Source organism: Phyllopteryx taeniolatus, chromosome 13 (assembly GCF_024500385.1).
Source record: "Phyllopteryx taeniolatus isolate TA_2022b chromosome 13, UOR_Ptae_1.2, whole genome shotgun sequence".
In the NCBI taxonomy this organism is placed as follows: Eukaryota; Metazoa; Chordata; class Actinopteri; order Syngnathiformes; family Syngnathidae; genus Phyllopteryx; species Phyllopteryx taeniolatus.
Window position 1 is genome coordinate 17,238,344 of NC_084514.1, and position 19,914 is coordinate 17,258,257.

The window sequence follows — 19,914 nt, forward strand, 5'->3', positions numbered from 1 at the left end:
GTCCCAGCAAAAGCCAAGATAGTTTATGCTGACAGATGACTCACCCCGACGTCAAATGTCACTCTGTCTTGGTTCTGTCATAGCGAGAAGAGGGCGTCCGGCCCGCTTGTTGCTTTGTGGACGAGTTACCATGACAACCAAACAACACAACCACCTCCGGGTGCCCGGATGTAGAATGTTCGACGTCATTAAGCAAATGACCGGATCGCTGCGCTTGTCCATATCCGGACGTGAGGGCAGGGCGGACCGCACTGGCCTCCAGGTGGATGTGTTGAAAGTCATCTCGGTTTGAAGTTGTCACCATGTCGCACCCGAGGTCGCTTTTAATCACTCAGAGTTCCTTCGCCTTATTTTCAACGTGTGCGAGCGCGGCCTCCGAACGTCGCTGCGGAGTGAGCGCTCTCGGCGTCGGCGCGGAGGCGATCTCGGGTACGCGTCACGCTGCTGCGGTCGCGGGCGAACACAACATGTCTGCGGGCTCAGGCGGCCCAGCGCCGGGACCCGGCGGCTCCCCCGGGGGCTCCAACCCCCGCAAGTTCAGCGAGAAGATCGCCTTGCACACGCAGCGGCAGGCCGAGGAGACGGCCGCCTTCCACGAGGTCATGATGGACATCACGTCGACGAGGGTAAGCCGAGGCGGAGGCGGAGGGGGAGCGCAGGCCTCGGCCGGGAACAAGCTGGCCTCGGCCGGGAACAACTTGGCCCTGGAGCCCGCCGGCGGCCTGACTCGAGAGCCGCCAGTCGACGGCGTGGACGTCGGCGAGCGGCGAGCGGCTCGTCGTCCGCTTCCCGGTGTCGTTAGCGTACTTAGCATGTTAGCTCGTGCGGCTAGTCGGCTTGTTTACTATCGGAGCTCGCTCGCAAGCGCACGCCGGAAGTCCGATTCACAGCGGATCCCCGCGTCATCGCGTCAAAACTTGGCGGACGACGCCGAGGTGTCTGCTTGGAAACCCACACAGCGTCCAAATCCTGTCTGCTTTCCAAATGGTCACTTTGGTGTGACAGCCCTCCAACGCTTCCACCTGCATGCATGTTTTGGCGGGCTGCTAGCTACTTAACTAGTCAGCCAACTCACTAACAAGACCTTCTACACCTAGTTGAGTCGTTGAACTTGGTTTCAGTGCAATGTACTATTTACTAATCAAAGCCAAGATTGTTAAGTCGAGTTTGTTGAAGTTGATGTTGTAACGAACTGTTTTCACATTGGCTGTCAATCAAAGTGGGCCATGTGGAGTTCCGTTGTGACGTCATGCTCGCTGGCGCAGTCGCCATAGTTACCGCCCTTACCTTAGGTACCAAACCATTGTTCACTCGGTTACCATAGCTACCACTGTTACCAGTGTTACGAGGGCTCGTACGTTACGTAGTTACCGCAGCTAACTGCGCCGGCAATATCGCCCTTGCCACCCTTGCCACCCTTTCCGTAGTTACCTTAACGAGCGCTACCGCAGTTCCCATAGTTACTCATGTTTGCGGACCTTCACAATTTACCGATGTGACGTCGACTTTTTGGGGACGACCCGAATGTCGATGAGTACTGTTACCGTAGTTACCACCGTTCCCGCGGTGATGGTCACTAAATCAATGAAAGTTTTTCTTTGAACCGAAAGTCGCCACGGTTACCAAAGCATTACCAAGTCGCCACAGTTATCAGTGTTTCTCCTGTGACCATAGTTAGGACCGTTACATAGATACCTCGGGTACCGCTATCGCTGTTAGCGCCTTAGCGTGTTAGCACGTCATGGAGAAGTCGCGGCGGTAACAAGTTTGTCATTTGGTGTCCAGCTGCAGGCGCAGAAGCTGCGGCTGGCCCGCGCTCAGGGTCCGTACTACGGCGGCTCGCTGCCCAACGTCAACCAGATCGGCCGCGGCCCTCAGGACCCGCAGGTGAGCGCGCCGCCGCCGGAGCGGCAGGAAGCGTCCGGTTGACCGCGTGTGTTTGCGTGCAGGGCTCCTTCCCGCCGTCGCCGCTGGAGTCGGCCCGCTCCACGCGCCATCACGGCCTGGTGGAGCGCGTCCACAGGGAACGCCGCTTCATGTCGCCCGTCAGGCCCTACCGCAACCGACAAGTATCCTTTGGGGCGCGTCCCCGAGAGCGCCTTTATCGGGAAAATCCCAGGTGTCGTGGATTCCTCCGCAACTAATCGATGGTCAAATTCTTCGACAGCTGTCTTCGCCGTCCGGTCATTGTTTGGAATTGTCCACATCCTCTGATTTCGGCCTCACCGGCAAATTTTCTCCCATTTCTGTCGTCATCGGTGAAAGCAGACTCGATGTCTTTTGTGCGGAATCCAAATAAGACGATTGAAAACATCTGCTTTGACTTAGACTGGAAAACAATGAGTGACATTCTTTCCCATTTTCTGACAGATGTTGGGGACCAAACCCCGAACTCATTCATCAGCAATTTGTGGAAAAAAATAAGAGTCACTTCAACCTTAAAAGGAAAATAGTGGTTATTTGCAGCTGTCATGTAACTACCGTGTAATTGATGTAGTTGAGCCTGAAGCTGCCTCAGAAGTCTTTCTTGAACTAGTAGCCCTTCGCTGGCATTAGTCAGTAGCGAGAAGTCGCCGAGGCCTTCCCAAAAGGTAGCGGAGGATCTCGCCCTCTCGCCTGAAATTGCGTCATTGTTGCGTGTAAACAATGCCAAATGAAGAACAACAACAACATTTTGCAATGAACTTTATTGCAAGATCAATTATTGAATAAATTGATCGAAAAAATCAATAGAACGATGGATGTAAAACTGTAGGGAAACTCAAATACGGCCTCAAAATCAAAGATTGAAAGCGATGATTTGCGCTCCAGTTGTAGAAAAAGCGAATGACAATGACGCTTTCCCCGCAAATGAGCCTTTTTGCTTTGGTCGCTTTGCTTTCCAATGAAAGAAACTCGAATTAAAGGATACAATCGATCCATCGACCGGCCCTAATTCCTCAGAAAGTGCGCTCGATGTGAAAGTCGATGCCTTCTTAACAGCGGTCTCCTCAGGTGGACAACTCTCCTTATAACTCCGCCTACTTGTCCCCGCCCCCGGACCCCAGCTGGAGAAGGTACGGTCTCTGACCCCGCCCCCTCCTTCGTCTCCACGGAGACTCTGTCTGCGGCCATCTCGCTGCTCCTCGGAGCCTTTGGCCGCGTTGGGAATCTTTGACGCGTTTCCCTACTTGCTGGATTTTCATTGCTGTTCACATCACGATTCATAGTTCCTCCCTTGTGCACCGAAAAGGCCTTTGCAGTGATTCGGGAGGAGGGGCGGGGCGTGAACGATTCTGCGTTGGGAATCGTTCCTCGTTCCCTACGCCCCAATCGCCACGTAGCGGACTTTATAGTTGAGACCAGGGCTGAAACGATTAATCGAAGATCCTTGGGATTTTTATACAGTGGACTACAGGTACATCTCCCAAAATTCGATTTATCGTGAAAAAGTGAATCAGTCCGTATTTTTTCTCCGTCATTTCAGAAAGGCAAACAGTTATTTGGAAATAGATTCATTGCACGTAGAGTGAAATCTTTCTTTCGAGCAATCATTTCTTTTCCTTTTGATGAAGATGGCTTGCAGAGAATGAACATTCAGTCTCAGAAAATGAGAATACCACCAAAGAGCAATGAAAAAGAGGTTTGAAGCGCAAATTGTCAAGGTATGTTTTGATCCTTTTGCGTGAGGGCGCCGCGCTAGTCCAGCTCGCGTCGGCGGCCGCCTTCTGGGCATCCGCGTCGTCGGCTCCGGCGTCTTCGTCGTCTTCCTCTCGAGAGATTTTCGACGGGGTTCAGGTCAGGGGACTCCGCCGGCTCCTGCCGGAAACTCAAATCGGCCTCTCCGGACAGCTCGTCGGCAAAAGTTCCCACGGACTTGAGGAAACACAGCGGCGACGGCAGCGGACGACATGGCGAACGTGCTGGATCGTGCGCTTCCGGACTCTGGGTCCTGGATTTCCAAATGAAATGCAAAATGGACTTGTGATGAGGATGAAATGATCTGAAAGAGGACGTCGGAGCACGGAGCGACAGTCCAGGCCTTCGACTCCTTCCAAGGTCATCTGTGGTTCTGGAGCGACTCCACGCGAGGAATGCCGCATTTGGGGTCCGCGTCGGGTACCGGTCGGTGTGCGGTGGCTCTTGGCCTCGATCCAGTCCCTGTGAGGCTCCCCCCCAAATTCTTCAGTGGCTCTGGCTCGACGGTCCTCTCAAAGCTGCGCTGCGCTTTCGCTAGCACGTGTTTTCACTCCATTTGCTCGGATGCGGCGCTCGTCTTGCTTGGCGACCGCCGTGTTCGCGGCTCCGGCACGCCGCTCGAGTCTGCCTGACCCCGCCGTCGTGTCGCCTCCCGATCCAGACTCAGAGACCGTTTCCGTTTCAAGGTTCAGTCAGGAAACCTTTGCGGGTGTTCGCCCCTGATTAGCTGATTGAGGTGCGAGTTTTCCACGTTGGAACTTTTCACAATATTCTCATTTTCCATGATTCAAAACGTCACGGAACAACTGCTTGAACGATTTCCATCTGTGTGTGACCGTTCACAGTTTTGCTTTCTGAATCGGATGACCTAAAATATCGTATTCCTTTTTCACGATATTCTCATTTTCGGAGGTGTGCCTGTATGTAGTCGACTCCAGGGCTGAAAGATGAATGGAAGACTCCCTAACGACGACACGAGGATTTTCCCAAAGTGGAATAGATTATGTAGGGGCCAGACACACAGCAACAAGACTTGGAAATGGCTGTCGACTGACTCCGTAGCGGCGGGCGCCGGCGAGCGATTCCCAACACGGCCTCGGTGACGTTGTGAACGTGCGAAGCGACCAACGCTTCGGAGCGCTAACCCGCTGGCAAGCCACTTCCTCTTTTCCCGTCTTTGTCCCTCCTCCTCCTCCTTCGGGGAGTCCGGCTGCGTTCTTCCCTCCGCTTTTCTAACCGCAAAGAAGGCTCCCGTGGCGACCTTCGGGGATGTTATTCGGAGGCTTCCGCCATCTTGTCATCCCGCCTGCGCTTTTCCTTGCTGCCTTCATCCCGCGCTTCTTCCTCTCGCTCCTCCTGCTTGTCGCCGGGCGGACGGCGGAGGCCAATAACGTACCGTTCTGTTCTTGTCGATGGTGAAAAGGAATTGGTCCGGAATCTTCCCGGGGGACAAAAGCCACTTGTTACGTCTCCCAACCACTGCGCTCAACAGGTGAATCCTCCTCCTCTTCCTCCTCTTCTTCTTCTCTCCTCCTCTTGCTGTTCTTCATCTCCTTCCCTTTCTTATTTTCCTCCCCTTTGCTTGCTTGCCTCTCATACTCGCTTCATTCTCTTGTTCCTCTTCCTCCTTTTCTTGTTCATCATCTTTTTTTCTCATCTTCCTCACCCTTCTTCCTCTTTCTCCTTTTCCTCTTCTCCTCGCCCTTCTTCTTCCTTCCTCTTGCCTCCTTCTCCTCTTCCGCTTCCTCTTCTCCTCCCTTTCCTCTTCTTATCGCTGTTCCTGCTTTCCTCCTCCCCTTCTTCCTGATCTTTTTTGCTCGTTTCCTCCATCCATCTTTTCTCTCCATTCTCATTAGCCAACATCTGCCTGAGTAGATCTTCTCCTCTGCGCGTTCCTTTCTTTCCTTGAGCCACGCCCCCGGCGGCGTGCATTTCCTGTTATGCGATTGGCTGGCTGCGGGCGGTCAGTTTGTGTGAACCAATCACAGTGCTTGCCTCGGCGACAGCTTTTTAACATCGTAGCGAGGAGGCCAGATGGTGGCCTGTGATTGGTCGAGCACGTCGATTGGATCGCTGACAGCCCGTGTGCGTGTGTGTGTGCGTGCGTGCGTGCGTGCGCGCGTGCGCTATCCAACAGGACCAACTCCGACTCGGCCCTCCACACCAGCGCGATGAACCCGCCGCTGTCGGGCGACCCTTTCGCCGCGGGTGGCCACACCCTCAGGCTGCACGGCGGAAGACGCAACGGTGAGACACGCATAAGCCCCGCCCGCTCTGAGCCGAAGCCGCTCAAATGCCGTGCTGCGGCGTCGCCCTGACAACCCTGTCTGCCCTCAGTCTTTCCGTACCCCGTCCCGCCCATCGAGGAAAACGTGCTGGACGACGCCAAGCTCCTGCCCAACAAAGCTTGGGACGCTAAGAAGGTCAAACATCACACACGCGCACACGTGCAGACGCATTCAGTAGTGGCTGATTACGTTTGATTTTTTTTTATGCATTCAGTTTCCTATGATGACCTCCAGACCAAAGTCATGTGAAGTTCCTGGCATCAAGTACGCCCCACCTCCCACACACACACACACACACACTGTACTGGCATCACTTATGCCCTCTTAACACACACACATGCGTGCACTAACACAGTGTTAATGTTTATAAGGCGCATCACGGCCAGTCAGAATGGTTATCAAGAATGTTATCAGTGAAGGCTACAGTGGGGCAAAAAAACCATCTCGTCAGCCACCAATTGTGCAAGTTCTCCCACTTCAAAAGATCAGAGAGGCCTGTAATTTCCATCGTAGGTATACCTCACCTATGAGAGACAAAAAGAGGAAGAAAATCACATTGTCTGATTTTTACAGAATTTATCAGCAAATTATGGTGGAAAATAAGTATTTTGTATCACCTACAAACAAGCACGATTTCTGGCTCTCACAGACCTGTAACTTCTTCTTTAAGAGGCTCCTCTGTCCTCCACCGGTTACCTGTATTCATGGCACCTGTTTGAACTCGTTATCAGTATAAAAGACACCTGTCCACAACCTCAAACAGTCACACTCCAAACTCCGCTATGGCCAAGGCCAAAGAGCTGTCAAAGGACACCAGAAACAAATTGTAGACCGGCACCAGGCTGGGAAGACTGAATCTGCAATAGGTAAGCGGCTTGGTGTGAAGAAATCAACTGTGGGAGCAATTATTAGAAAATGGAAGACATACAAGACCGCTGATAATCTCCCTCAATCTGGGAATCCACGCAAGATCTCCCCCCGTGGAGTCAAAATGATCACAAGACCAGTGAGTAAAAACCCCAGAACCACACGGGGGGACCAAGTGAATGACCTGCACAGTGCTGGGGCCAAAGTAACAAAGGCTACCATCAATAACACACTACGGCACCAGGGACTCAAATCCTGCAGTGCCAGACGTGTCCCCCTGCTTAAACCAGTACATGTCTAGGCCCGTCTGAAGTTTGCTTGAGAGCATTTGGATGATCCAGAAGAGGATTGTGAGAATGTCATATGAAACCAAAATAGAACTTTATGGTCAAAACTCAACTTGTCGTGTTTGGTGGAGAAAAAATGCCGAGTTGCATCCAAAGAACACCATATGTACTATGAAGCATGGGGGTGGAAACATCATGCTTTGGGGCTGTTTTTCTGCAAAGGGAACACGACGACTGATCAGTGTAAAGGAAAGAATGAATGGGGCCATGTATGGTGAGATTTTGAGTGAGGAGAACCTTCCATCAGCAAGGGCTTTGAAGATGAAACGTAGCTGGGTCTTTCAGCATGACAATGATCCCAAACACACCGCCCGAGCAACAAAGGAGTGGCTTCGTAAGAAGCATTTCGAGGTCCTGGAGTGGCCTCGCCAGTCTCCAGATCTCAACCCCATAGAAAATCTTTGGAGGGAGTTGAAAGTCTGCGTTGCCCGGCGACAGCCCCAAAACATCACTGCTCTAGAGGAGATCTGCATGGCGGAATGGGCCAAAATATCAGAAACACTGTGTGAAAACCTTATGAAGACAGAAAACCTTTGACCTCTGTCATTGCCAACAAAGGTTATATAACAAATTATTGAGACGAACTTTTGTTATTGACCAAATATTTATTTTCAACCATAATTTGCTAATCAATTCTATAAAAATCAGACAATGTGATTTTCTCGATTTCCCCTCCCCCCCCCTCATTTTGTCTCTCATAGGTGAGGTCTCTCATCTTTTCAAGTGGGACAACTTGGTCCCCCTGACTGACTAAATACTTTTTTGCCCCACTGTACATTGACAACTGGGACTTTTTCTTGGCCCGATGGTGCAGCATGAAACATAGATGGTAATAATACCAATTCAAATTCAAGTGTGAATAGTACAACCCCAATTCCAATGAAGTTGGGACATTGTGTTAAACATACATAAAAACAGAATACAATGATTTGCAAATCATGTTCAACCTATATTTCATTGAATACACTACAAAGACAAGATATTTCATGTTCAAACCAATAAACTTAATTGTTTTCAGCAAATAATCATAAACTTAGAATTTGATGGCTGCAACACGTTCCAAAAAAGCTATGACAGGTGGCAAAAAAAGTTGAGGTATGCTCATCAAAGCAGGCTCATTGGGAACAGGTGGGTGCCATGATTGCTTCCCTGAATTGCTCAGTCATTCACCAGCAAAGATGGGGCGAGGTTCGCCTCTTTGTGAACAAGTGCGTGAGAAAATAGTCCAACAGTTTAAGGACTATGTTCCTCAACGTGCAATTGCAAGGAATTTAGGGATTTCATCATCTAGGGTCCATAATATCATCAAAAGGTTCAGAGAATCTGGAGAAATCACTGCATGTAAGCGGCGAGGCCGAAAACCGACATTGAATGCCCGTGACCTTCGAGCCCTCGGGCGGCACTGCATCAAAAACCGACATCGATGTGTAAAGGATATCACCGCGTGGGCTCAGGAACACTTCAGAAAACCATTGTCACTAAATACAGTTCGGCGCTACATCTGTAAGTGCAACTTGAAACTCTACTATGCAAAGCAAAAGCCATTTATCAACAACACCCAGAAACGCCACCGGCTTCTCTGGGCCCGAGCTCATCCAAGATGGACTGATGAAAAGGGGAAAAGTGTTCTGTGGTCCGACGAGTCCGCATTTCAATTGTTTTTGGAAATTGTGGACTCCATGTCCTCCGGGCCAAAGAGGAAGAGAACCATGCGGACTGTTATGGACGCAAAGTTCAAAAGCCAGCATCTGTGATGGTATGGGGCTGTGTTAGTGCCAATGGCATGGGTAACTTGCATATCTGTGAAGGCACCATTCATGCTGAAAGGTACATACAGGTTTTGGACAAACATATGCTGCCATCCAAGCAACGTCTTTTTCATGGATGCCCCTGCTTATTTCAGCAAGACAATGCCAAACCACATTCTGCACGTGTTACAACAGCGTGGCTTGGTAGTAAAAGAGTGCGGGTACTCGACTGGCCTGCCTGCAGTCCAGACCTGTCTCCCATTGAAAATGTGTGGCGCATTATGAAGCGTAAAATACGACAATGAAGACCCCGGACTGTTGAACAGCTGAAGCTGTACATCGAGCAAGAATGGGAAAGAATTTCACCTACAAAGCTTCAACAATTAGTGTCCTCAGTTCCCAAACCTTTACTGAATGTTGTTAAAAGAAAAGGTGATGTAACACAGTGGTAAACATGAGCCTGTCCCAGCTTTTTTGCAACGTGTTGCAGCCATAAAATTCTAAGTTCATGATTATTTGCTAAAAAAACAATAAAGTTGATCAGTTTGAACATGTAATATCTTGTCTTTGTAGTGTATCCAATTAAATATAGGTTGAACATGATTTGCAAATCATTGTATTCTGTTTTTATTTATGTTGAACACAACGTCCCAACTTCATTGGAATTGGGGTTGTATAAGAAGAAGCAATGCGAAACAACATGCAAGGTGTGAAGTTTTAGTTCCGGTCCAAGAGTTCGAACGGGCCGCGTCTAGCGTTCGGGTCAGCCGAGACGCCGCCTCCTGCGTTCTGCTTTGTTTAATCAATGACCTGAATTGCACGTATTTGTTTGTGCGTGTTAAGCGTGTTCGTGTCGCCCGAGCAACCGTCCGGCCCCGCCCACGGCGTCCCGTCGGCTCTCAACATCAGCGGTTCTCTCCCGGACCTGTCCAGCCTTCACTTCCCGTCACCTCTGCCCACGCCGCTGGACCATGATGAGCCGGCCTACCCCGGCGGCAGCGCGGGCAACCTGGCGTCCACGCTCACCCAGTTGGGCATCGACACCGGCGACGTCGAGGGAGGCGACGGCTTCTTCCGCCATCACCAACAGCCCGGTGAGAGTTTTTTTTTTTTTTTAAAGTTATTAAATTTTTTTGAATGAGGTATTCAAACAAACACAGGCAATAGTCCTTAACGTGCAAGCAAAAACCCACAACACACTATGACAGGAACGATGGTGAAAGGACATTGATACCTTTGTATTCCTTGCAGCTCTGGCTGACGATATTAACAAACTAATGGATCGATTCTTATCAAATAAATTCCATATTATCGCAGTGTGATTGTACAGTGTTTTAACTAAAGCATTCTGAGAAAAATCATAATTTTGCTAGTACTGTATGACAAAAGAATACATTCACTCCCATTTACGCAGTGTTCCTGAAAGCACCTCGCGCTATTTCGTTCTGAAGAGCGCCATAAATGCAGCAGGTGTACATTCTTTCGATTAGCATTTCCAAACAGGTCCATCTGCTGGTCTCTTTAAATATGACTGTTGATTCACTGTATAGTGCCGAGAAAAAATATTTGCCCCCTTCTCAAATTCTTATATTTTTGCATACTTGCTAATGTTTAATGCTTAAGATCATCAAACAAATGTCAATACCTGAAAAATATAACCCAAGTGAACTTAAAATGCTGTTTTTAAATTGTGATTTTATTTATGAAGGAAAAAAAAAACCATTCAGTTAGCTGGCCCTGTGTGAAAAGTAATGGCCCACTCAACCTAAGACCTGGTTGGGCCATCCTCACCTGCAACAACTGAAATCCTTTTCTAGAACTGCCAATGAGTCTTTCACATCTCTGTGGCGATATTGCGGCCCGCTCTTCCTTGCAGAATTTTTGAATTCAGCACAAAGACTTTGTTTTTTCAAGCCATTCAGAAGTTGACTTGCTGGTGTGTTTTGGATTGTTATCCTGCTGCAGAACCCAAGTGCGCTTCAGCTTTAGCTCACAAACTGATGGCTTAACATGCTCCTTCAGGATTTTGGATTCTGGATCAGGATCAACAGGATTCTGTTGAAGAGCAGAATTCATGGTCAATCACAGCAAGTTGTCCAGGTCCTGAAGGAGAAAAGCAGCCCAAGACCATCACACTACCACCACCATGTTTGACTGTTGCTATGATGTTCTTTTTCTGAAGTGCTGTGCTGCATTTACAACAACGTAACGAGACACACACCTTCCAAAAAGCTCAACTTTCATCTCGTCAGTCCATATGATATTCTCCCAAGAGTCTTGGGAATCATTCAGATGTTTTTTTGCAAAAGTAAGACGAGCCTTTATGTTCTTTTGGGTCAGCAGTGGTTTTGGCCTTGGAACTCTGCCATGGATGCCATTTTTGCCCAGTCTCTTCCTTATTTTTGTGTCATGAACTCTGACCTTAAGTGAGGCAAGGGAGGCCTGCAGTCCGTTACAAGTTGTCCTAAGTTCCTTTGTGGCCTCCTGGATGAGTCATTGCTGTTCTCTCGGGGTAATCTTTGTAGGTCGGCCACTCCTGGGAAGGTTCACCACTCTTCCATGTTTTCTCCATGTGAGGTTAATGGCTCTCCCTATGGTTCGCTGGACTCCTAAAGCCTTAGAAATGGCTTTTGTAACCCTTTCCAGACTGATAGATGTCAGTTACTTTATTTCTCGACTTCTGGAATTTCTTTGGATCATGTCATTTTGTTGCAGCTTTTTTAGATCTTTTGTCCAACTTGATTTTGTCGGGACAGATTCTGTTGAAGTGATTTCTTGATGAAACATGTCTGGAGGCTATCAGGCTTAGGTGTGATCAGTGAAAATTAGCCAAAAACAATTAATTCATGTTCTAGCAAGGGGGGGTAATTACTTTTTCACAATGAAATCAGCATTCATTTTAAGTTCACTTGGCTTCCATTTGTTTGATACAAAAAAATGGGCCCAATCCTTTTTCACGACAATGTATATTTCAGGACGGTGTGACTATTGCACACACGTACATTGCGATGATGATGCTCCAACCAAATATTGTGCAGCCCACCAATCAGAAAGCAGGCCACGTGACAGCCGCCATCTTCCCTCCCTTAGGTGGGCCGGGCTCGCTGGGGAGCGGGCTCGCTAACCCGTCCCTGCAGTCGTCGCTGAGCAACCCCAACATCCAGGCGTCGCTCAGCAGCCGCTCGTTCAGCGGCTCCCTAAGCTCCGCCTCCTTGCACTCATCGCTCAGCAATCCGTCGCTGGGCTCCTCCCCCTCCCTGCCCTCCTCCCTCAGCAGCCAATCGCTGCACTCGTCCCTAAGCAGCTCCTCCCTCCAGTCGGCCCCCGGCGGTGCCAACCCCGCCTACTGCTGCGGCGGCTCCGCCTCCTACACGCCCGCTCTCAGCACGTCGCCGCGGAGACGGGCGCAACCCTCGCCGCTTGTCCTGCCAGGCGCGGGGGGGGACGCCCGGCGGCATCACTCCAAGCAGTTCTCGCCCACCCTCTCGCCCACGCTGTCCTCCATCACGCAGGTATTACACACACACACGCACGCGCGCACACACAGTGCCGTTGACATGTGACGGGTGAGGTGAGTGCCCCCTTCACTCCCCCCTCCCTCAGGGCGTGCCCCTGGACACGAGTAGGCTGCCCGTGGACCACCGCTTACCCCCGTACCCGCTGGGCCAGCAGCACCAGGGCGCCGCTCAGCCCGCCCACCAGCAGCAGGCCGCCCAGCTGAGTCAGCATCAAGCGCAGATGGTCCGGCTCCAGCAGACGGCGTCGCAGAACCTGCTCAACGCGCAGCACTTTGGAACGGTACCGGAACAAAGACCAAACGGGTCGTGTTAGTGCCAGGCGACAAATGTAAATGTCATCGTGATTTGGATTTTGGCTTCTCTCCATCCTAAAAAAACATTAGAATGGAAGAAAAACGTGCGCGCGCAGCTTTCCTGTGTTGTGACGTACGTTCTTGTGCTCTGCCTGAGGTGCTTGAAGGCGTTTCTCGACACCTCAGTTGGAGTTGACTGTAAAGCTAGACGCACAACAAAAAGAATGTCGGACATTGTATATTGACGTACTTTTTGGTTGTCATCTTAATGCTCACGCTCAATAGAAAACCCTATTAACTGGCTAGCAAAAACTAGCATTAGACATCACAGGTGGGATTTATTCACATCCAAACGCTGTCGTAACAGATACACGCAGGTCATATAACAATACATATATTCTTCGATCGAGACCTTCTTCTTCTCCGCTCTGTCTTCAAGCTCCAAGCGTGCGCCACACTGCCCCTTTTTAATATGTTCTTTATTATTGCTATGATTTGAATACAGTGGAGCCTCCATAGAAGGGACTAGTAGGGGCGTGGGGGTTCGTCCGATGGAGCCGATTTGTCCATTACATTGAAGCGCTTTTTTTTTTTTAGGCCCAATGCACCCACATTACTGTACAGTACAAAATCGTTTTGTAGTTTGTTTTTGTTTTTGTTCATGGCCTAAAACGCCGAGTACAATACAAAGTTATTGTAAATATTGAAAATAAAGTTTGAAAGTTTCACATTTTATCCAAATTTGAACTTAAATTTGCTTGGTCATGGTGACGTTGTTGAGGGACAGTACCCATCATAGGCAAGGCCCCTTTCATGAGCCACGAGGAATTAGTGTGCTTCCTCGTTCCAAATATTTTGCCAAAGACGAACGGCTTGACAAAAAACAACTGTTGCTATACCAGACTATAGCATGTTCCAGACTCTAGAGACTCGTGTTTTGTACTCCTCAAGAGTTTATTTCTTCTATCTTTATATATCTTTTTCTTGCCCACCCGGGTGGTATCTCCTTCAACCTCGATCGGGTTGAAGGTTCAGCGCAGGATCTTAGCTGTTCCCGGTAATGCGCTCTTCTGAGCACAGATGTCTGTATATACAATCGATAGAACCATCGTAACGCGGCTGCCACGTCATTGCGCTACATTCAACATGGCCGCCACATAGGCACGGGAGGATCTAGTCATTGTATATCTGTGACCCGGAAATACGTCAGCCCCATTCTCTGCCTGCGTAGCGCTAGTAAACAACAGCGGCCAGTTCTGCAACTAATAGACGACTTTGTCAGCGGCAGCTAAAGAGACGAATGGAAACTGTTTTTGGACACATTATTCAGTCCCGACGGTCCGTTTTATCCGATATCCGTTATATCGGGGTTGGTTTTATCGAGGGTCCGCTCTATATTGTTTTACTTGTTACCAATGTATTTCCGGCTATTAATAGTTGAGTTTTGGTAGTTGACTAAAAACGAAATGATTTCGATGTCATTCCAAATATTTGCGATTGTTTTTTTTTTTTTTTTCCATAATTGGCCAGCCCTAGTTTGCGTTCAGCTTGTCGTGGTTTTCTTGTGACAGCACGTGTTTGTTTGTGCGTGCATGTGCGCAGCAGCGTGCGTGCAGCTCGCAGGTCAGCACGCCGCTGGCGAAGAACAACAGCGCGGCTTTGGAGCCGTTCCTCCACGGCTCCTTGACCTCCCAGTGTCAGCTCGTGCAGGAGGCGGAGCAACACAGGAGCGGGAACCTCCCCCAACTGCACTTGACCTCCGACCCATACAACGTGAGTGAGCCCTGTGCTGGCCCGTTTGGTGACCGTGCGTGTCGCCGTGGTAACGTGATGTTTTCCCAGGATGCCTTGCTCAACTCCCTGCTGGACGACTCGTACATAAACATGCAGCTCGGCGGCAGGGCCGGCCAGCAGGTACGGCGACGCGTCACGCATCGACACGTGTCATATGATCAACATGCGCATCGCGCGATCATTGTTTTGATTTGCGTCACTCGGACGACGAGCGCGTCACGTGACCAGGCGGACGTAACGTGAAAAACGCATCACACAAGCGACTCGTTTCTGTCAACGCGCGTCACATGACCCAAATGTCGTGTATCAGTTCCCCGGCGACAGCCCGAGTGACGTCGTGAGCCGCGGCGTGCTGAGCGGCGGCCACGTTGACACGCAGGCGGCGCAGCAGTCCTTGGAGCGGGCCGCACTCAACAACCAGAACCACAAGCAGAACCAGAACAACTGCGGTGGCGGCGCTCGCCAGAACGTCCCCAACATCATCCTGACCGGTGGGTTGACACTTGACCTTCGGCAACGCAAAACCAGACTGCCGAGCCGAGCGGGAAGTTTGTTTTCGGCCCGCTACGCACATCAAGATAATCGGCCTGTTTGATTGATATGCTGAGTTCAAACATAACAGAAAGTTTTGAAATCAAGGGTTTCGTTTCCCTATTTTTGATTGGTCTCGCCTCCTGGATGTAGGAGTCCACTAAATGAAAATCCCGATCTAGCGATTAGGGAGTGAGGATGAATTCAATGAGCATTCGTCATTCCCTACTCACTCGAAATGGATTTTCGGTGGACATGCGAAGGAACCAGCTAGGTCCGCTGTCCAAAAATCGCGTGTAGAGTTGGGGCAACGGAACCAGCCCCGGAGTCAGCTCACCGGCCCAGGCTTTTTGCGTGACGGCGCCCGCACGTGTGTGTGTGTGTGTGTGTGTGTGTGTGTGTGTGTGTCCGTCCTCAGGCGACTCCCCGCCGGGTTTGTCCAAAGAGATCGCCAGCGCCCTGTCGCACGTGCCGGGTTTCGAGATGGACCCGTTCTGTCTGGACGACCCGCTGAGAATGGACGCGCTGGCGCTGGACATGCTGGAGGGAGACCTGATGCTGGCAGACCCCGCCGTAGAGGACTCCTTCCGCTCGGACAGACTCAAGTGAGCCCCGCCCGACGCGGGCCGGCGGACGCGCCGCGCGGGCCGCGGCGTCCGGAGCAACATTCGCCGGCTTCCCAGCCGCCGCCGTTACGGTCGCAAAGGGGTGCAACCGGTAAATGTCCGTGGGAATCTTGGGATTTTGGAATCATTTCAAATTGGACACTTTCCTTTGGAATTTATTGGGAATTGGGGGTATTTTAATTTGATATTCCATCGAGCATATAGTGAAATTCGCGACCCCGCACCCAAACTCTCTTCCCTCTACCGTCATTTCATAGAGATCATTCAAGCATGAATGTAAACAGTTTGTTTTGTCACAAGCAGATATCTGCAAAGTAGCTAGCCCTCCTTGCCCACGTGCCAGGGCATCAGTACCATTTAACTCCATGACCGCCAGATGTTTTCAAAGCAGCTGCCCATATTGCCAGCCGTTCTCGAGCATTTCCACCGAAAGAAAGCGTCGACTCATCAGAAAAAAAAAAAGATTGTTTCTAGCTTTTTCTGTTCTTTACTAAGCAACAGAAGACAACTTCACAGGTCGGTGTTTCTCTGTCACAGTCTCAGTGGCGAGACTCCGCCCCTTCTCGGCTCTGCTCACCACGCAGACCGCAACCCGCGCTCCGGCGCTCCGGTTTCAGGAACACATTTGCTCCCAAAGTCGTCTTTCAGCGAACCGCGACAAAGAATAACGCGCCTCACTCATCCCGACATCATCCTTGAACTAGTGAGGCAATTTGAAAACGACATTTGTTTTGCAGATATTCAAGTAAGAATCGCGACGTTGACAGACTCAGCGCGAGGCTCCACTAGAACGCGGTTGGCGTTCGTCGTTCGGCACGGCCTCGCGCGCTCTCTTTCTCGCTAATGCCCTTTTGTCTCGCTCGTAATCGCCGGCTGACCTTTCTCTTGGAAAGCGACGTCGTCTACGGGCTTCTGTTGGTCATTGCGGCCGAGACGCCTCTGGCGGTCAGTGAGTTGAGAGGCGAGCTTCAAGTCAATCAATGATTTCCATCGAGTGCCGCGAATGAATTCCCAGGCAAAGTTTCGCGCTTTGAGGATCTGGTGATTTGGCGCCGATGCCCTTTTGACAGGAAGTCAGCCACGAAGGTTTCCAGGCGACGACAGGAAGTCGTCCAACCCTCAACCCGCGGAAGGTCCGGCCTTCAAATCCGACCCGACGTCTGTGCACTAGTGCGCTTTGTAAGACAATCCAGCCAAGCTAGTACAACGACTAGGAGACCCTGCTAGACTAGTATGAGTGTGTTTTTTCCCACCACTAGAGCCACAAATACACAGTGGCTCTACTAGTGCTGAATTGTAATGATAATAAGGGCTTAGGGCTTCTCTGGTGCTTTTTAAGGCACTCAAAGACGCTTTCCACTTGCTTTGACTCCACATCGCCGCCTGGTGGTGCTAAGGTACTCGCGTCACCGCCGTCTGACGGACCAGGAAGGACAAAGCGCCTACTAGTACATCTACCTGAAACTAGAGATAAAGCATATTGAATGCATTTATTCAATATCCCCTTAAGGCCTGTGTACTACTACACTCTTTGTCTAGTAATGTTTTTCAACGACTAGAGCTACTAAGATACAGTTCTACTAGTGCACTAAATTGTCTAAATAATGAGGACAAGGACCATACTCCTAGTACATGGGCCTGAAACTAGATATTTCAATATCAAGGATATCAAATACATTTATATGATATCCAGCTTCGGGTACTCGTATCCTCTTTGTCCTCACTAGTAAGACAATTTCAGTGCACTAGAAGAACAACTGTTGGTAATATGATTCACTTGACGTGTATTACCAATAAGGAGAAAGTCTACTAGTACATGGACCGTAAGATGGATATCAACGATATCGAATAAATGCTCAGGCAGGTTGCTTAAGCGCACTAGTATAGGACAACTTTGACAATCTACTACAACAACGATGTTACTAGTGAGGCCAAACTAGTAGGAAGGGAACCCTTTTCAAATCGTCTAAAATTGGCAAATTATTTTGCCGATTTGTTTGTTTGTTTTTGTTTTTTTTACACATGAACCCATTTCGACATACGACAAAGATAATTGACATTCAAACATTTTTCGCTCACGTTCAGCAGTTATATACTGTGTATTTTATATCTTTTTTCAATTCAGTTTGGTCGATTAATCAGGAAAATATTGGAATCAGCCTCACAAAACCTCGGCTCCTAACTAGTAGGGTTACTAGTGCAGCACAGTAGTTTACTCCTGAGGTTTTATTATATACGAGTAAGTCACGAGTAGTAGTAGTAATGGAAAAAACAATACAAGTGCGTTGAATTGTCCTTGCTCGTGAGCGCACTGGTACATGGAGCTGAAGCTGAACTAGATGCTGGGCGGGCTTTGTCTACTTCCCGCTTTGCTATGCAACCCGGGGCGGGATGGAACCCGCAACCTTTTCTTTTTGCCTGCTGATAACGCGGTTAGTCACCGTTTGCCCCGCCCCTTTTCCAACCATCATGACACATTCCAATCGGCAGCGGTTGGAAGGCCCAAAAACGAGCTCGTCGGTCAGCAAAAGTGACGACTGGGAAAAATCGTGCGATCGGCCGCTTGGCCGGAGACTCGTCCGGGGCGTAAGTCGGCCCCGGAGAGGCGCCGGAGCCAAAATAGCCGAACGGAGTTGTTTCGAGCTATCGCGTACTCGCGAAGGCTGCCGTCGATACTTAAGGCGGAAAAATGTGGCGTCCAATAAATCCTCCTCATTTTGTTCATTGAATTTTGACGTGTCCAAAGTACGTGCGGTCGGTATCGGCGAGTACTCGAGCGAATGCTCCTACCGATATCGAACAACCCTCGACGATTGGGCGCTGATCAAGTCACTTTTGAATCCACCAATGAGCGAGCGAAATTGTTCAGGAAGCTCCTCCCCCTCTGAATGTACGCGTGCTGGCCTTCGCCGAGTCACTTCCTGTTCGTCACGCGCGAAGAATTGAAAAGAACAAACGTTAGCAAGACGTTGAGTGATGTTATGGATGACGGCTTACTTTGTGTGTTTCGCCAGGTTTTTGGTTCCTTTTGTCTCTGAGATTAAAAAAAACAAAAAAGGTTTTCCCAGCTGAGGGAGCGGTCGCAGTTGGTCCCGTCGGGGGCGACTTCCTTTTTGGACAGGAAGTTTTCACCCGCTTCCGCGTTTGAGCTGGAGCAATTCCAAAAGGTCAAAGTCAGCCTCGCTGACAACCGAATCACCTTCAAGTCCTCCGAGTTGATTTTAGCCAACCAAACGTACGCGCCTGCGTGTCCTTGCACGTTAGCTTTATGCAATCAATCACGCAGTCACAATGCAGTTGCACACTCTGCCAGTGGGGGAGCTGTTGAGGGATAAGATAAAGGCCATATTTCCTAATTCTTTCTAACTCCCCCACCATGAGCTAAAGGCCATATTTCCTATTTTGTCACATTTTTGCAAAGGTTTGCTCGAATGTTCTTGATGCTGTTGGGCTCCTGCTTTTAGGCTGAACTGTGTGCGTGTGCACGCACGTGTGTTGTAATAATTGTAATAATTTGTAATAAGCAGGGACGTGTTTGTACATATGAATGTTTGCAAAGCAGCTAACAGAGATTTATAAACTGTTACTTCATTCTTTTTTTTGCAGAAAATAAACCTTATGTGAACTCGTCAAGTTTCCTCATTGAGGGGGAAGAAACTGCACCGCTACTTCAAAATAAAAGTAACGGTGCGGCTACCTCAAAAGAAAAGCAGCAGTCCCGCGACTTCAAAATAAACGCAATAGTACCGCGACTTCAAAGTAAAAGCGTCAGTAGTTTCTTAAGACTCTTGAGTTTTTTGTGCCACATGTAATAAAGCAGAGGTGTCAAACTCAAATTCCCGGTGGGCCAAAATTTGAAATTGGGACAACGTCGCGGGCCAAAGTCAATATTGAATGAAAAATCACTGCGATGTGCATGTTTCCTTTCTCTGCAGAAATGTAGCCTTAAAGTTGATCATATGACAACAAGCTTACATTTGGCTTAAACACCGAATCTGGAATAAACAAACGTTAATATTATAAACACGAGAAATCTAATTTCCGATACAAGACGTCAGTGGTATTTGTTGTTTTGTATTTAAATAGATAACATGAATTCTTCTGTCTCTCCATCTTCTATTTATCTATCTCCGACTGCCTTTTCGTTTTCATGTAAATCTTGTTTCAAATGACAACCCCAAAAAATAAATACAAATCCAAACTTCAAACTATTAACAGTCCCTG

General features: G+C 49.3%; 1 protein-coding gene across 2 annotated transcripts; it reads left to right on the plus strand.

Moving 5' to 3' along the window:
* The first annotated feature begins 172 nt into the window (after positions 1-172).
* Positions 173-19,318, plus strand: LOC133487648 (CREB-regulated transcription coactivator 2-like). 2 transcript variants are annotated; one of them, XM_061794583.1, is made up of 15 exons: positions 173-626; positions 1,786-1,887; positions 1,950-2,069; positions 2,995-3,056; positions 5,102-5,170; positions 5,816-5,925; positions 6,016-6,101; positions 6,181-6,230; positions 9,772-10,022; positions 12,019-12,440; positions 12,532-12,726; positions 14,342-14,512; positions 14,582-14,653; positions 14,844-15,024; positions 15,483-19,318. In XM_061794583.1, exons 1-15 carry the CDS (start codon positions 303-305, stop codon positions 15,671-15,673), a joined length of 2,406 nt encoding a protein of 801 aa, XP_061650567.1. In that variant the 5' UTR covers positions 173-302; the 3' UTR covers positions 15,674-19,318. The 2 variants fall into 2 exon arrangements, with proteins under 2 accessions (XP_061650567.1, XP_061650568.1); XM_061794584.1 differs by lacking the exon at positions 5,102-5,170 and having other exon boundaries at positions 175-626.
* Positions 19,319-19,914: the final 596 nt, after the last annotated feature.

What these genes read in the sequence shown, in the direction of transcription:
- LOC133487648 (XM_061794583.1), top strand. Translation starts at nt 303, where the DNA reads ATGTCGCACCCGAGGTCGCTTTTAATCACTCAGAGTTCCTTCGCCTTA. An exon ending in ACGCGCAGCACTTTGGAACG is followed by an intron (nt 12,727 to 14,341) that starts GTACCGGAACAA and finishes GCATGTGCGCAG; the next exon opens with CAGCGTGCGTGCAGCTCGCA. An exon ending in CCCCAACATCATCCTGACCG is followed by an intron (nt 15,025 to 15,482) that starts GTGGGTTGACAC and finishes GTCCGTCCTCAG; the next exon opens with GCGACTCCCCGCCGGGTTTG.